This window comes from Chironomus tepperi, unplaced genomic scaffold (genome assembly GCF_022539635.2).
Source record: "Chironomus tepperi strain 1889 unplaced genomic scaffold, CSIRO-AGI_Ctep_v1 contig_163, whole genome shotgun sequence".
NCBI lineage: Eukaryota > Metazoa > Arthropoda > Insecta > Diptera > Chironomidae > Chironomus > Chironomus tepperi.
Window position 1 is genome coordinate 262,324 of NW_027226285.1, and position 18,271 is coordinate 280,594.

The window sequence follows — 18,271 nt, forward strand, 5'->3', positions numbered from 1 at the left end:
AGTTTTAAGAATTTATTTGAGCATAATTCATAGAGATTTGATGTTACATCAATTTTGAGTAGTTCGAAGAGCATAACCTTAAACAGTCAAAGAGACCGCTTTTAGGTAAATGTTTTAATAACCCTTGCAGTTAAAAGATTTTCGAAATCCACAAGATCCTAACAGACAATGAGAAGGTCAATTATGTAAGCACACTTAAGAACATGCTCCTTATCTGATCGGAAGAGTGGAACCAGAACAATGTAACAATACCTAAGAGTATTGGTAAAAGGCAGTTATTTTATACTATTGGAATCAGTGCCATTAAGGTTTCATACTTTGATGTCAGTCTATTTGTATCTTATTGACAGAAACTACCAGACTCAAAACACAAATTGTAATCAAACTGCTTCAGCCAAAGGTCCACTTTCTCATGATTAAAATATAATTTTATTGCCTGCCTCTTTTAATTAATATTTTCAATCGACGACCGCTGTTAATTAAAGTTGCAAAACAAACATCTTCAAGGCATGTGGACAGTCTTGATACTTTTCCAATGAACCAAATTTTATTAAGTCTGTATTTTTATTTCCAAGCTTATTTTTTAACCCAAAACAACCTGCATATTAATTACAATGTTGCAGCTACTGTCAAGGAGCCAATTTTAATCTCATAAATTAAACTGAAGCAAGGGATCATTAGACAGGCAACTAAGTAAGAAGTGGAGCAAAAAAATCATCCATTCGGTGTATGCATTGGATTGTGAAGTTTTGCTCTTTAGACCGTGATTATTCTATGTGGTACGTGTCTCCATCCACAATATGCAGCAGTGGAAAATTGATAATGATTCATGAATTGTAGAGCAAATGCTTAATCCATTATCTCATAAGTATTATGTCTACGAAATATTTTTTATTTTATGAAATGTTGAGTATGAACTTTTGATGACATTTTAGGTCTTTATTATGTTTTAGACTTTGGATTTTTCGGGGTTTAATGGGGGTAGACTTGATGATTTTTTATTTTTCTATTAATCAATGATTATTAAGTTTTTTTTTGGATTGTACTTTGGAATCAGTTAAGCATCTAATCATGTGATGTATAAGAAATATAAGTTTCATTGGATTCGATTAACAAAGGAAAGTACCGAGCAGCCGTTAGATCAGCTTTGCATATTATCGTTAGTATTGCGACGTAGTGGTACTCTAGCAAACATTGTGTACTGTTCGAGGTATTCATGATTCTTGACAAACTTGATTCTTTGTTTTAAGTGTCATCAACTGTTGAGTTTTCGAGCATAAATGGACATAAGAGCGACTTAACTCTATTCTGTTGTTGAATTTCAGTCTTTTTTAAACGGTAGCTTCCTAAAGATGGTTTAAGCTTAACTCAACTTTGTACCGACTTCACCTTATTACAGCCACATACAAAGTAGGGCGTAGTCGAAAGAGGCTCTTATTACTACATGCTGCGTTGGCCTAACATGCATCCATCTTTACATTCAAGCTAAGAGAACTAAACCATGGATCACAATTGATCTGTACGGCCCATGAACAGCAACAACATCTCCGTCGTGTACTTTCCGAATTTTGTCTTTGAATGCTTGATTTTGCGATTAGAATCTCAAGAATAAACAAAGATTCGTACCCGAACAATTCATGATTGATCTCGAATAGCACAAATTGAATAACCAATCGAAATCCGACCCGGGATAGGTGATTCTGACATTAAGTTTTGGATTGATTAACCAACTTGTGCTATTTCTGGATGCTCAAAACTGATAATAATGACCGATTTTGCCACAGCCAAAATAATGCAAGATAAGCTCTTTCAGCCGGTTTAATCAAGTTCAACCTTTAAACCAGTTAATTCATCCACGTGCAGTTCTTCTGATTACTCATTTTGCACAATGTATGTGCTAATAAAAACCCAGACAAGACATAAAGTCACCCAGTATAATAAAGATTATTTATAATTTTTAAAAACAAGAATCCTCAATACAAAGTATGAACAGCATGCCGTAAGTATAATAAGAAATCAGTTGTTTTCGATCATGTCCACTCGCTGTTTCCAGTTGGTTTCTAAAATTTATTTGCAATAATTTTTATGCTGTCATAAATTTACTGATAACTGATAATAGATGAATGTTATTTTGCTTAGATGAATCTCTAAGATTCCAGGTTCCAAAGTACAACATGTCATGATGAAAAAAGCAGTTGGGAGGCTGTTCAAAAACAACATCTATGAATTTGAGGACTTTGAGACTCGAGTTTGGATGATGAAAATATTGTGTAAAATTGTCAAGTTACTAAGACACACCCATTCACGTGCTTGTTTTTGTACTGCAAATTTCATCGGTCGATTCTGAATTTAATTGCTTTAAATGTGGAATATTGGACTTTTCAGTTCCTTTATGGACTTTGAGTCTTATTTTTCGAATGATGTTATTTTGATTAAAGTATTTTTGATATTAAATAAATATGAAATATGTGAAGCAGATGATGAAATAGGTTTTAATGGGGATTTACTGTCGTTGTGCATTAAAAGTAAATGAATAGTTGAAAAACCTAAAGGAATTGATTTATTTTCTACTACATTTTCAAAACCAAAGGGTGAAATAAAGAGCATTTGAGGCTCCAGACCTCTTTCCCGCCTCAGTTAGAAATATAAGGAAGCCAAAAATAAATCTTAATTGCTCCATGGCAGGGCCTTCTTCATTTATGTCGCTCGGGATGTAATATTGTTTAATTTAAGTAATTTTGTTATATTACATTTGATAATACAATTTTTGGAAGTATTTCATCATTTTTAAGAACATAGACAACAGTCATCTCGACTAGCACAAATTGGTCACTCGATCCACAATCCAGCAGGACCAGATCAACGTGACTTAACCAATATGTCAAATTTAAATCGAATTCGAAACTAAGTTGGAATCATGCCGGCCAGAAGACGGATTTTCGATGGATTGATCGTTTTGTGCTATTCAGGCACAAAATCATATTTTTGTCTTTTTGAAGGCAAATCTGATAATAAACGACTGAAGTTGGGGGACGTTGAGAAGACAAAAGAATTCGACACAAGGTCGGCTATAGTCAAGATTTAACTGAACCTGACCCTTAAGCCTTAAGTCACTTCTAGCGGTGGATTTTTTGAGAACAGCAAAGCAAGCAGTGTTTGGGATGAAGTACAGCAAGTCAGTAGTTCTATCTTTCTAGATTCCAAAAGCGCGGCAAAGGCTAAAGGAACAAGCACATTTACAGATAGAGACAGTAGTGCATTTGGTATTGCAAATTGGCAATCGATGGTCAGCTATAGAGTCAGTTTCAAGCGGTATATGAAGACATTCATCTGTATGGCCAACAAAGTAGCTAAGACGATAATTTTGAATTACTTTGAAAAAATCCATAATTTTGAAAACATTTTAATCTCAAAGAAAGTCTTTCTAGCAAAATAAAATAGGAACTTCCACAGCAGTTCCTCATACACATAATTACTATCCGCAATTTCCATCAAAAACCCCAATCAATCTAGAAAAAAAAAAGTTCTCTCAATTATTAAAAACTTCTTCCTCTTCTACAAGTTGAACTTTGCAACTAAAAACCAGTTACGACTAATTCAGTAATCCAGTTTGTGAAAAAAGACATCAATTCACATTCTGAATTTTTTTTTTAATCTAGCGACATGAAATTATTGTGTCAAGATGAGTGACTTTTATGATTAATTACGAATAGTAACCGTGTTTTATTATTTTGTCTGTTTTTTGTTGTGAAAATCTAGCTGCAGGGGGCTGGAAAAGTGGGGAAAATGGTGGAAATTTTGATGATTTTCCTGAGTCAAAAAATTCAAAAAATCATCCAAAAATTTGAGAAAAAATTGGGAAATTTCAATAATTTTCATCGAATTTTCTGCATTTTCGCCTAGTCCAGTGGTGGCCAACCTGTGTGTCGCGGCACTTTATTGCACCCCGACAATTTTTGGAAACGCCATAAACCGCATAACAGGCTTTCATATTACAGAAATACCACTACGGTACCTAAAAGCGGTCTCTTTGCCTGTGCAGCTTGAGTCAATGCTTACCACCAATATATGCCACAGCATACAGGTTGCTCACCCCTTCCCCCTAGTCAATCACACCAGGAATTCATTTCTAACAATAATATTTTTTTCCAGAATGTCTAAATATAAATACAATTGATACTTTACGGTTCACACGTTTCTGAGTATCCAATGTACATCGACAATAAATATAGCTAGCTAACGTCATTATAACGAAATAATTTCAAAATTATCAAACTATAGCAATTTATTCCATAAACAAAAATATTGTTTTTTTCAAGCTTGCCCGTCGGTTCCTCCTCTCTTCTTCAAAATCGATGCCAAACAATTATAAAAGTAGAAAACTTTTAGACACAATAGCCTTGATATAATTCTCTATTTGTATTCTTTAGGCTTTAAAATTCAGCCATTGAAATGAAAGAAGCATTTCTTATCACGCCACGATCTCCCAATATAGAAATAAAGCAGTCGGTTGAGGGAATGAAATTATAAAATAATAATCATAGGCAATGAGGCTTGCAGGTGTATTGTTTTCATGGAAATTGAGTATTTTTATCTGTAACTAAGTCAAAGTGTGACTTGGGAATTTGTTTTGTTTGAATAGTCAATCAGGTTGGATAGAAGAAGTCACATTTTTGGATATGTTCCAGTCAGGTTCACGTTTATTGCGTTTATTGGCTAATTGCGGTTAACAAATTAATTTATGGTGATATTCGATTCAAATCATACGGATTTTGTTCGAATGTGGCATGATCTTCTCATAGCCACCCCAACCTATATTTTGGACCAATTACCCGACTTGCGCGATTCAACTTCTGATCAAAGCTTCTTGTTGAATCAGATTCAGTTCAATTTAGTATCGAAAACTCACTTTTTGCATTTGTTTTGCTACTAAGCATGATCAAGACAATGTTTTCAAATAAACAGGAATAAACAATTACAAGATATTGTTCCGCAATTAAAAATTCTATTGATATAAAATGTGTTTACTTGAAATTTGCTGTTTAAAGCTATAAAATCTATTAATAACTGTAGTAATCTCGTGAGCTTTGTGTGAGTCCTTGTAACATCGACTGAATTTTGTAATAATGCTTGAAAGATCGGTCTCTAGTGGGAATCGAACCCTTAATTAGTTACTTCGCTGGTCAGACAATTTCATTTGTGATCCATATCCTAGGGAACCAAACCCAAGAACTAACAAAAGAATGATATAGATTTCCGTTCTGTTACCTGGTTCCACCCCAGGTTCCACTCTGTTCAGACACAATAACACCGAATTCATGTAATAAAAGCTATCCCTATTGGCACAATGTAACGAATCGTTAGGCGAACTTCGCATCCATCCATTAATACGGCAAAAAACCAATGCCCTAACGAACACGTTAAACTGTTCGGATATTATTCATAATCAATTATTATATGTTATTCTAACAACTTCCTTCCTGTGACTATTCATAGTAAAAACTTTCCCAAGACACCCTCTTATGTATCTTTAATTATTACACAATAATCCATTTTGTAACTTTATTCTTCCTCAACTTTTTCCTTCTTTCCTTTATTCACAACTATCTTAGGCACAATCAAAAGTAGCACTAAAAGTAAGCCATAGTTTTTTATCATAAAGCTTACATGTACATTTGTGGTTTTTGCATTTCAAATATTAAATCAATAATCCATAAAATAAATTTCCTTTTACCAAAATAAAGCAGCAGAAAGTAATAGCAGCAGCAGCAGTAAGAAAATTGACAAAAGTTAAGGAATCCAAAATGCACGATCAAAAGGAAAAATTCTTTTTCAATTCCACAGCAGTAAATAAAGTTGAAATATGGAAATATTCAGCTTGTGCCTTAAAAAAGATTTGTAATCGGGTGTCATATCAGTGCCGATTTTCATCAACCGTAAGGAACGTCCTTGAAAAAAGTCCAACCCTGCTGACTATACAGTAAGGCATAGTTAATAGTAAAAACTATTATTATTTCTTGCACGCATGATACCAACTGTCACAACGGGTCACGAGGAGGAATTGGAAAGACAGAAAAAAAAGTTGTAAATATGTTCCCGAAAAATATGAGCGGGTGGAAATAAGAAGAACATGAAAGTAAAGAAAAACATACAAACATGCCGCCAAAAATACTAAGGTATTAAATGAGTTTGAAAAGATTGAAAGTAAAAAGTTCTACCCTACTATCAATATCAAATTGAATTATGGTAAATAATTTTATAGTAAGTAACAGTTTATCATTTTCCTCAATGTTTTGCTTTTTATGCGGCAGTTTATGGTTTGGTAAATAACTCAACAGAAGGGAAATTGAATTAATTGATTAGGTCTCGTCATAAATTTTTGAGGAATTATAATTATATGTTTTAAAATAAGGAAGTAATGAGTATCGAATTGAGAGAGAAATGAAGGAATTAGAAGGCAGAACGGCAAAATATTTGAAAATAGTTAATCAGTTACAGAGTCAACTTCAGACAGCTATCTAAAGATTCCATGGATCCAACTCAATATGAACGACTAGCGAAGTAAGGAATCAAGAATACAAAGGAAGTAAGAATGCCTAAATCAGCAGATTTCTCACATAAATTTCATAATTTGCTTATCAAATCTCACAAATAAAGTAGTTTCAATTTGCACTTGAATCATCTCGTTACGTAAAGTATTATAATTTCAAGATTTCGACACATCCGTTAATAAAAGTAATTTTTCAAAACAAAATACTTCCGAAATGATGCAATTTTATGATAGCACAGATGAGATAATAATTTAAATATGTAATAAAATTCAGAAAGTTGTCCCACTTAGGAAGTTTTTTATGTGCACATCAATAATGTTATTCAATTAGTTTTAAACTCAGAATAATTTAGTCACTTGGGTGATGAGATAAGACATGAAAATGACATCATTTTTGGTTCATTTTAAAGTCAAATATTCAAATTGGCCACATCGTGTCGATCAAGCATTCAATTACCAAATATTAAGACATATGAATCAGATACATCATGTAGTATCGTGAGTAAGATCATGTACATCAATAGTCAATTATCCACTAAAATATTCTAAATATAGTCAACATTTTATGAATGACTTGAAACAGCTCTACTTATCCTTATACATATCATCTGAATTATGTCATACTTCATCTTATGATTTATACACATTCTAGCTTGTTACTCCACAATCTGATTGCGAAAAACTCGCTATATAGTAAAATATCATATTCCACTTCCTTTATTCATTTTATTGAATAAGACTTTTTATATATTTATGATATTTATTTTCTTATTTATTATCGTATATTTTTCTGTAGGACAATTTGTATAACGAAATTATTATATTGTGCTTGGAAAGCTTTGCATAGGGAGCTTTAAAGGAATACTAAGTTTACCTTCAATTCTAGCTCTAGTTGAAAGTTGCGCAAAGTGTCTCTAGACTTCTTTTAATTGTAGATTAGAGTTGTCAGAGTCAATTTTTGAGGTAGCCACAATGGAATCCGGATTCCCAGAGTCTTGTCAACTCTGTTGTACAATCTAATCTAATTGCTGTTAAAGATTTTCGAAACTGGATCGAGATCCTTATGCTCCTGAATTTTTTCAAACTCAAGACTTCTCAGAAAATTCATGTTTGAATTTAACAGGTGAAAAGTCGATCTTAAGTCTAGTCATAAACTTGACGATTGACTAGTCACAGCTTGTTTCATTAAGTATATTTACAGTATTTTGTTGAGAAAGACTAGAATCTGTCATTGCTAAGGACCTGATATACACGCTAAGAATCAAACCCAGGAATACATGTTCAAATAATTGACATGAATTTGTATAACTAAATTCCCAAGCTTACAATGAACTACGCTGTCAACATACAAATTTATTGAAGAATTATTAAAAATCAATTCCCATTCCAATACAAACTCATTCAATTTCCCCACAAAAAATGCTCCTATAAAGCTCATACAATACAACAAAACTTTGTTTGCTGAATTCGGCACATCTACAAAAATTGAATGAGAATTCAACTTAAGACGATGACAGGTTTATGAAATGCTTTCTTTCTTCTTAAATAAGAGAAAATATATATTTATGAATTAAACTACGTCCTTTACTTTTCTCGTACGGCATTAGAAGACAGGCAAAAATGCACAGAGGCAGAGAAGAAAAATAAAGAAGTTTTTCAGCAAACAGAACAAAATTTATGCTGTCAGTTGAGAGAAATTTATTGCATTCATAATTTATTTTAATTTTTCTATCTATTGTTGAATATGCAGGAAGTTCCGTCTAGCAACTCCGACAAGGGAGACAACTCAAGAGAGGTGGAGGAGAGGGAATTGAATTTCAATAATCATAATTTTAATTTCACATAAAAATAGACACTATAGACATTGTGTGACGTCTATTGCATAATGGATTGAGACAATATTCATCATTGATATCGATAGATATTTTAAGAATTTCAAGTGTGTACCGAAATGCAACTGAATAAAATCGTCGTCTCACAGACTTCATGTGACGAGATCTAGTCACAGAACATAGAAATTTTATTCATTATTGAGAATATTTTGCAATGCAAATTGTCGAAAAACATAAAAAATTCTTTTATTCTTTTAATTTAATTAAAAATGCTTAGTCATCTAATGGGATAGTTTTGATGTTCGGAAAGCAGATTTTCACAATATTGATGACATAAGCTGTTTTATTGGAGCTTCATTGTCATGAGTATGAATTTAAATTGTGTTTGAAATACTGTAATAATGTTTACTTTTTGTTGGTAAATTAATATTAATGTAGATTGGGTTGAGCACATGAAGTATGGTGATTTTAATTGGAATTTGTTTGAAATTGATCCTCAGGGAATGGTATCTCGCTATACCTACCCCTACACTAAAGAGACACACCTTAAGGGGAAGGGTAGGTGTAAGTATGTTACGATGTCTAGAGGTAAGTGCTAGAGGTGTATACAGAGAAATTGTACCCAAGGTTTAGTGGTTGATCAATCCTTCTACTCAAACTGAATCTAACCAAGTCCAGAGTCAACGAAATTCAGCTTCAGATCAGAGCCAAGTCAACCCAAATAAGATTTTCAGTCATCTCTACCCCCTATGCTTTCTGAAGTCACTTCATAATTAGAAACAACATCATTTGACCCCGAATGTCCATCATCAAACTACATCACGATCTCACATCTAAAAGTTCATTTTCATACTCAAACAACCCAACATGTAGAACCACTTAAAATTCATATTTTGATACAATTTGAATAAAATCAATGGAAATATTTTGTAATTACTTAATGCTTTCATGGTCAGAGATAGAAAAGTTATTCAATTAAGTAAGCTACTGTTTGCAATTGAAATTCATTTGATTTTTTGGCATAATTGAGGACATCTGCTGCTTATTTGTTTGAAATTCAAATGATATTGTAGACAGAATATGAAAATTTCTCTTTATTATTAATTCCCAAAATGGAGGAAGCAATTGAAAATTCTTTTCATATAAAAGTTTTCTTTAAGCCTATTGAGAGAAGAAGTCAGAACAACTTTCTTTGAAATGAATTTACTTCAAATGTAGAAATTATGCATAATTGAATAGGCATCACAGCATGAGAATATTAGTAATCAAAAAAATGTTCTATTCAGTTTGAGTTTTTAAAATTTTCTGTATCGGAAAAGGAAGGAAAGTAAGTCTCCGTGAAATCTTATTATAAATACTGAAAATTCATTTTGGAAACCTTATTTATTCATGCTTTTCAATCAATTTTCTTATTGCAGCTAGTGAATCAATTTCTATTGACTGAATATCAAATGTCTGAAAAACAGAATTAATTCTTATTTGGAAGTCGAACTTTTTTGTTCGATGCTATTCTATTAAACAGAATGGCCTGAATTAAAGAATTTAAATAGAACAATGATTGATGGAATCAATTCTGTAACTTGTAAATGAAGGAACTTATAAGTCTCTATCGAGACGAATTTGAAGTCTTTATTGTTTGAAAATTGTAAACAAACAAAAGCTTGCTATTGAGGGGACTAACAACTATAACTTGAGGGTAATCAACTAATTGTAGTTTCATTTGTAATTTGAATTTGAAATAACCGATGACATATTCTCAACTAGAGTTTTCAGATTGATGTTGTCTCATGCCTTAGCCTAGGAAACATCTTCGAATAGACTTAGACGAATCAATGATTAGACAAATCAGCAATGGGAAAATTGATAGACAATTAATACAGTCCATGTGAATTATAGGAATGATCTGTAAATATAAGAATTGTTGAATATTGAAACTCAATGTACAAACGATGCCACCGCTTGATTAATCCTACAAATCATCAATTGTTGATTTTTGTGCATTTTAATTACTTCCTATTATCAAAATTCCTTTTCAACAAATTCCATTGAATCATTCGTAACTAATTAAATTATTTCAACAATACATTACATCACTATTGTGTCTAATTGCTCAATTAGTTCCTTATTCAACAATCTCAATCCATCAACGTCTATTTCAATAAACTATAAAGCGTTTATTGTAATTCTTTAACTTCTTTATTAAACAAAATGTAATCAAATGCAATTAAATTTGAGCGAATATGCTGAACAATATAGACCGAAATTATTGCACATATGCATATCGTGCAACACATTCTCATGTAATTTTATACAAGAACATGAAAACAAAAAAGAAAAATTATTGCTGACGAGACAAAAAGTCTCAACAACAAACATTTTAGTGTCTGTATTTCAGTGCAATTCACAATTTAAAGCTGGTGATTTTTAAAAAAAATCCGAAATGGAAGAAAACAAATTTTCTATTTAGTAAATATAGAGCATAAATCAATTCGTGCTCTAATATCGTAGATAGCACAACATTACCTGGATATATATATATTTATGGAAATACTAAAAAATATTGTATCAAAGAATCCCCGGTAACAAATTGTTATATTTCCCAATTCGATTGTTTTAAGCTTATTGAAGGGGAGGGTAGTTGCATAGGAAGAAGATATATAGGTAACGAATAAAAATACTATAAACTTTTAGTTCTTTTTTTTTCGGAAACAAATAGAGAATTTATGATACGGTTAGCATAGTTTTTGAGTCGTGGAATCGCAAACTATTTTTAGATGCTCCCATTTTTTTTGGCAAGTGCAATGAATTTTCTATGATATTCCATTTGACTGATTGACTGGATGGATTTTTGGTATTAACTTTCGAATAAGTTAATAACTCAATAAGCTAGGCTTTGGAAGCTAGAAATAGAAATTTATTAAGGCGTATATGTTTTTATACATGGAAGTGATATCAAAAATAGAAATGAGGTTATCTAGATTTGGAGAATTTTGATAAGCTTTCAGCATGAGTCAGACGTATATCTAGAATGAGTGACGATGACTGCCTCTCCATCGCTTCAAATGTCACAAATTTTGCATGAAAGTATCTTCATTGTTTAAATAGTCACAGAAATTCAGACTGCATCCCTATGTATAGTAATAATTGAACGGCCTTTATTAAAGTTCATTCTAATACCACAAGTCGGTTAATCAATCCAGAATCCGGCATCAGGTTTGCGTGACTACAACATGGATTAAAATCGAATCAGGCATCGAGTCAAAGTCACTCCGGCCTGGCGCTGTATTTTTGATCAACTTGTCTAAGCGGTACAATGATGCGAAGTCAGTCATCATGTTTTCGCAATGACAACTTCACGTTTTACCATTAATATTCGTTCATTAGGGTGACCTAGGGGTACCCTAATGAAACATTATTCGGATAAGCTTTTTTGAAAAACTTTAAATTTTAAATCCGAAATCAATGACACAGATTCAATTGAAACTAATAACTATACAATCACTAGGTTCGAATCCTATCTAAGCCAAAAGATTCTGGTAATAATTGGGAACTTCCATCAAATTTTTTTGCTATATTTTAATTATAAAACTGCGTTCACAGCACTTCTAAGTCTCATAACTCATTTTACTCGATTCCCATTCATTGATAATCCTAATTCACCGTATTCTCTTTTTTTCCTGTTAAACGGCGAAAAAAAGTTGAATAAACTTTTTGCTCAAAATTGCAGCAAAAAAACAAACATTTCATTGCATTTATTTGTAGTAATTGGAACATCGCGATAGCTTCAGCTATATAAATGTTTTATGTTTGCAGACACAAAAGTCCCAATAGAAAAAAAAAAACAAGAATAGACAATTGTATATGAAACTTACTCGTGACATGCTTGATGGTCTTGTATTATAATATCGCACAAGGCACTTAACACAAAGTGGCGTTACTTTCTCACTTAATCTTAAATCGTCAAGGTCTTTAAAGTCTTCAAAACGCTCACAACAATCTTGTACTTCACAAACTTGATCCAATAATTCACTTGTACTTCCACTATCTCTTCTGTTACATCCGTTTATCCAATAGTCATCCAATCCGGACGATGACTGAAGAGGAACTGCTTGTGCTGCTGAATTATGTTTGTTTTTAAGCAACTTTTTCGTGGAATTTAAGTTGGCGGTTTCCATGGACTTGTTTATGTCTTCGCACGATCCTCGAATGTCTGACATGCGTTCACGGCGCTGTGAATCATTCTGATTACTATAATAATCAGTGAGCTGACGTTTTATGCTCTCCCAGTATGCCTTGTTTTGTAGTTCCTTCAATCGCTTCTGATATTCTTCTTGAAATTCCATCGGTATAGGCGGAATCGGTGGCGATGGAATTGGCGGTGGGGGTCTTGTTATGAATCCATAATCGTCGTCATCGTCACCTAATAATGCTCTTGAACTTGTCGTTGTCGTGAGGTTCGGTGAACTACGAAAGAGAGGGTTACGACGCGTTGCTGTTCGTAAATTGTACATTAGTGATCCTCCCCAATTTTGCTTTCTACGTTCCATTAATAAATGAATGAAGTAATTCTCGTCTTTAACTTTAAAGTTCTCGCACGCAAAGTTAATTTGACGTTCTTTTTAAAGGAAATTAGTTTTTATGGTTTGGTGGATTTTTTTGGCAATTTTTCAAAGTCTTTGATTCGGAAAGTCTCAAGGTTCAGTTATCGATTTAAAAATTAATGTCATTGGATAACTTTTGTTTTATAGGTTAAATTAGGTGACATTGTAGTTCAGCTATGTAATTTATATAACACTATGTAACACATTTATGAATTTACTGATGATGCATCTCAAATATCCTTTGCACTTGATAATATAAAATTTTATATCATTTGATACTTCTCAGCTATTAATTCCTTCTGTATTAAGCTTTTTAGCATAATTAATCCTTCTGAGTTCACTTAAAATCAATTTGTATAAATTCTATGCCTTATCAAATCACTTTGCATCCATTAACATTATGTAGACTATAATCTATAATGGAACTTAATCTATATTCGAGCATATTCAAGATTCAATATTGAAAATTAGAGATTAGCATCTTCTAATTCCAATTTTAATGTTCACAAGCTTTAAAAGCTTTTCTATCCTCAAATGCAAGCTATATAAGCTACACTACTCCCAAATGCACATCCTTTTAATCCACAAAAGTATCCAAAATTGACTTTCACTCTTATCAAAAATTCACAGCTCAAAACTCTCACTTTCACTGCCGTTAACGATTAAAAAGGAACTAAAATACCTTCGTACGATCAAAAATATATTTTTTCATAGACTGCAAAATAGTTCAATGAAAAAGTATTGAATAATGCTTAAAAATAAAACATTTTACCATAATTATTTTTTTTTTTTCATTCAAAACACCTTCAATAGACGATTATTTAATTCCATAGCAGCTAGAACTCCCCAGCAAGTAGAAGTATTTAAATGACAAGGCGAAAAAAAAAATCAGTGTAGCTATGATACTAGATTCAGGGGTTCTTAAACTGTCAGCTGTGGTGCAAACTTGTTAATTGATCAAAAATTTGGCTTCAAACCGACGTGATCCTGATTCTTTAATGATATTTCATATTTGTTTTTAAGACGAAACACTCATGTCAGAGTCACACCGTTCTGGTGTCAACGGATTTTAGATCGATTAATCGACTTGTCCTTTTTGAACGAGTTAGAGTATTTGAATATTTAAAGCCCTGAAATTCTCATTGCGATGTAATGGATGTAAATTCCAAGAGATGGCAATTTTTACACCGTATACTCTTCGAACGCTCTATCCTCCTAACTAGAAACGTCCCAAGAATTAAGAAGGTGCAGAATACTGATTTTAATTTATTTGAAAAAATATTTCAAAGTCATGAAATTTGTTGAATGTCGATAACGAGGAACAAAATGCTTTGTGACTTTCTAGGGATGGGAATTTAACTAGAGTATTAAAATCTAAGATGCATTTTTAATCGGATTTAAATTTTCTGCTTTTAAAATTTTATAACTTTTCAATATTTCTTCAAATGCTTCAAAAGCAGATTATAAGTCATGCACATATGAAAAATCAAAATGATTAAACAAGAAACTTCCTCAATTTCAACCCTTGAATATCTTAAAATGTTAAAGTCAAAAAATTTAATGTGAGGGAATTGATTGGAGTTTCCGATGGAATTTTTCATGGAATAAACAGCAAGAACAAAATAAATGAAATAAATTTATAGCCCCCATTCAGCCATAGTCATTCATGATTCAATTCTGAAATAATATTTTATCCAAAATTGATTACCAGACATAAAATACCTAAAAAAAACTCACAATCATCATCATCATCAACAGCTGTCATCAACCCCTTCTCACCGCGTAGCAAATACAAAATAAATGATTATGCAAATTTTCCACCCTCTGCACTTTCACGATTGATATTATTTCAATTTATAGACGATTTATTATCAAAAAAAAAATTTCATTTTCGAGTCATAAGCTCAGAGCTTTAAACTGTCTTAATCCAGTTTCAGAATTGAATGTAAAATGTGTGAACGTGGATCGAGAAGAGTAGAGTTCCGTGTGATACAAAGTTTAAGTGATGAGTATGAAAGGCATACGATGTGAATTTAGCTTAGCAATCTAAGCGCATTTAGTTATAGAGTGAAGTTTTGTGATTTAGAATGAGGGTTATTTGTAGATTACGTCTGAAATTGCAGGTATGTAGCCCAAGACCAACAGTAAAATACAGCCAAAAACCGCAGGTATGTACATCTAAAACGAATAAAATACAGGCCTTCGGTGCTCGATAGAGCCCTCCTTAAATTGTGCTGAATGAGAATTTTGAGTGTAAACAGTCATAGAAACTAACGTTACGATACAGCTAGATCCAAAAATTCGGCAGCTTGAAGTCGACTCGAATTGTGTATGGAGTTTAGTCGACTTTTCCATATAAAATACGAGTCGACTACGAGCTCTGGTTTAAACCGAATTCGGCACCAACTCAGAGTCACACCTGTCTATTTGATCGATTAACCGATTTATTTGTGCTGTTTGAGTCCTTTTGTCTAAAAATTGCAAAAAAATTCCCATACAAATGATTTTATGGATTAGTGATCATACCCATAGTGACCCTCAATATAAAGCACTAACACTTGACAACAGTGCTAGAAAAAAATTAAATGAGAGCAATCTTGCACTGCCTTGAATACTTAGTATTGAAATAAAAAATCACATGAAGTCCCAGATACATTTTTATTCTATTTCAAACTATCTCATTGATACTTAAGACTCAATTTTTATTAAGAGAACGAACGTCGTGTACCGGAGCATGATTTTTTTAGGAGTTTCATGTCGAAAAACTGAACATCGAACCCGGGAAAGTTCATATGGTCATTATTTACTGGAAATTTTATTGACGGATGTGTGAGTTAATGCGTGATAAATAAACATTCTGAATCGTCTAGACCAGATTTTACATAATGAGGAATATACATAAGTGCTCCGCAAACAATCAACAAAAATATTTACTATTTACAAGATTTACTCAATGATGACTGAAAGAATAGTAAGCGTGACTTATCGGCCATATCGCATTCTTTGACATTTCTTAATTGTTTACATTTTTGTACTTAATCTTATCGAATTGTTGCACAAGTAAACAGGATTGCACGTGCATTTTGAGTGAATCTTAAAATTCGATAAGTTTAAATTAAAGGTATTTAAGGCTTAGTTCTGTTTTTTTGGTTGAAACTTTTATTCTTGCACATACAATGTCTTTTAATTCCTGTCGTAAACAAGGCTTAAGTCTGAACCAGTTTAAATCAAAAGTCAGTTTGGTGATTCACGATTGGTATCTAAGCTTAGACTTAGTTGCCGCTGAATCTGTCCTTATATGCCAAAATTATCCAGACAATGATGTTGCAAATTCCAAATAAGCTCAATATTACCATGTTTTTGGAAGTTAACACCCCTAAACCTTCCCCTCTCTTCCAAATTGTGCGTCCTGGGCTACTCCCCTCGTGATCAACCATCCTAATCAAATCCAAAATCCAAAATATATCAGCACGTGACTATAGTGTGCACATAAATAGACACAAAACTTTTGCACGATGATTCAATGCGAAAAGATAACAAAACATTCAGCCAAAGAGTGCTTCCGGATCTTCAATAGACTTTAGAATCATTTCAACAACTATGTATTGAGGAAGTTCACTTAAACTGCAACGCATTAAATGTGAAGTTTGAACCACCTTGAGATAACAAGAGCATGCATGATGGATGGATGAACAGACTAACTTCTTGAACTATTGTTCGCATTATTACAATACTTTTGTAAGAGCTTAAAGTTCCATTCTTAACCACATGGTTAATGCATGATTTCGCAAAGGACATGTCTACATTGTTTCATGTCATGAATGTCAGACGACATAGACGGTTAGTTACAATTATTATATGGCTATAAATTATTATTATCAAAATTATTATTTCCATCTTAATAAATAAAATTATAATTTTTTTACTGTATATGGAAAAAATGCTGCCAAGATTGCCCGCACGTATGCATTCACTTATATATTTATATGGGAAAAGACCGTGATCGCGACTTTATTGCGTCTTGTTTACATAATATTGTCGGTTAGCTTGGGAAAAGAATTCGATTCACGTGATTCGATGCTGCATGGGTTAAGAGAGGATTCTCGTCGAGAACAAATTCGAAATCACGTAATTATCACGACTGAAGTTTGTACTTGAAGGTAATAAGGTTAGTGAGTTACTGATAACTCGGAAATGCTCTTTTTTTGGAAAGTTTTTGTATGCGATGTGACTTACTTTGTATAAGCAGAATGATTACGTGGATTTTCTATCAAAACCGGCTATAGATTGATAATTCAATGTCTGGAGATAAACGTAATTACTGACAAGTTTCAAGAATCGAAGATAAAGTTGATTATGACTGTAAACATTACCTAATTTTTTAAAGGTTAATATTAAGCCGTACTGCTGATAAAGAAACTAGAAAAAGGATTTTCAAATCTGATTTGCAGTATTGTTTATAAACATTTCGTAAATCTACAAGCTAGTGAAATTTATAGTTTAATAAACTATATACTGATTAAAATCGATTTGTGTATATTAAATACCGTTATCTCGTGCATTTAATTAACTGTTAAATTAAGTATAGCTTTTGATGTTTAGGATTAAATAACTCATGTGCCCAGACACGTTGATTTTGCAAGTTCTAATGCATCTACTTCCGTTGTTAGAAAATAAAATTAAGAATGAATAATAATAATAATAATCTAGTATATACCATTGTTGTCCAAACGGTGTGTCGAGGCACACCTTGGTGTTAAGAAACGACCAGAATCACAAACGGCATATGGTTCGTGGCATTTTTGGCTGCTCATTATGTACCGCGGCACAAAGTTTGAACAGCACTGATATATACTGATCTATAGAAGTGCAAGCTTCAGTTTCTTCAATTTTGCTAGTATACCAAAGTCATCTTACTAGAATTAGATATGATCCTGCCAGTACTACCAATTTTATTTGTAATCAATTTGAAGCAACAAGTGCCAATCAAAAGAAATTGAAAGAGTAATTGTACTTTGAGCTCTTATTTAACTCATTCTGTACTATCTATATAATTTCACGGAACAATGCTTGAACTTGTTGATAACAAGAAATCAATTGAATTAAACTTTCCATAAAATGCATTCGTAATAGTTTTAGGAAATGATACTTTCAATACAACTAACTCTATAACTCTACGATTAAAAGCCTGTGCCTTTATCAAGTATTTACAAAGAGAAAGTCAAAATACAATGTGATTCACGGTTTATGAAAAGTAAATTTCATGGGGATTGTTGATAATCTTCACG

General features: G+C 32.4%; 1 protein-coding gene across 3 annotated transcripts in view; it reads right to left on the reverse strand.

Moving 5' to 3' along the window:
- The window catches only part of LOC139088529 (rootletin-like), a 36,712-nt gene that overhangs the window by 17,943 nt on the left and 498 nt on the right, over positions 1–18,271 (reverse strand). The window contains exon 1 of one of the 3 annotated variants that reach the window (XM_070637788.1): positions 12,255–12,562. The exons of 1 other annotated variant lie outside the window; for it this stretch is intronic. In XM_070637788.1, coding sequence (XP_070493889.1) covers positions 12,255–12,557 — 303 coding nt within the window. In that variant the 5' untranslated portion in view covers positions 12,558–12,562. Of the gene's footprint in view, positions 1–5,541; positions 5,602–12,254; positions 12,563–18,271 lie in introns of those variants that run through there. One more of the 3 variants, XM_070637790.1, reaches the window with a different exon arrangement.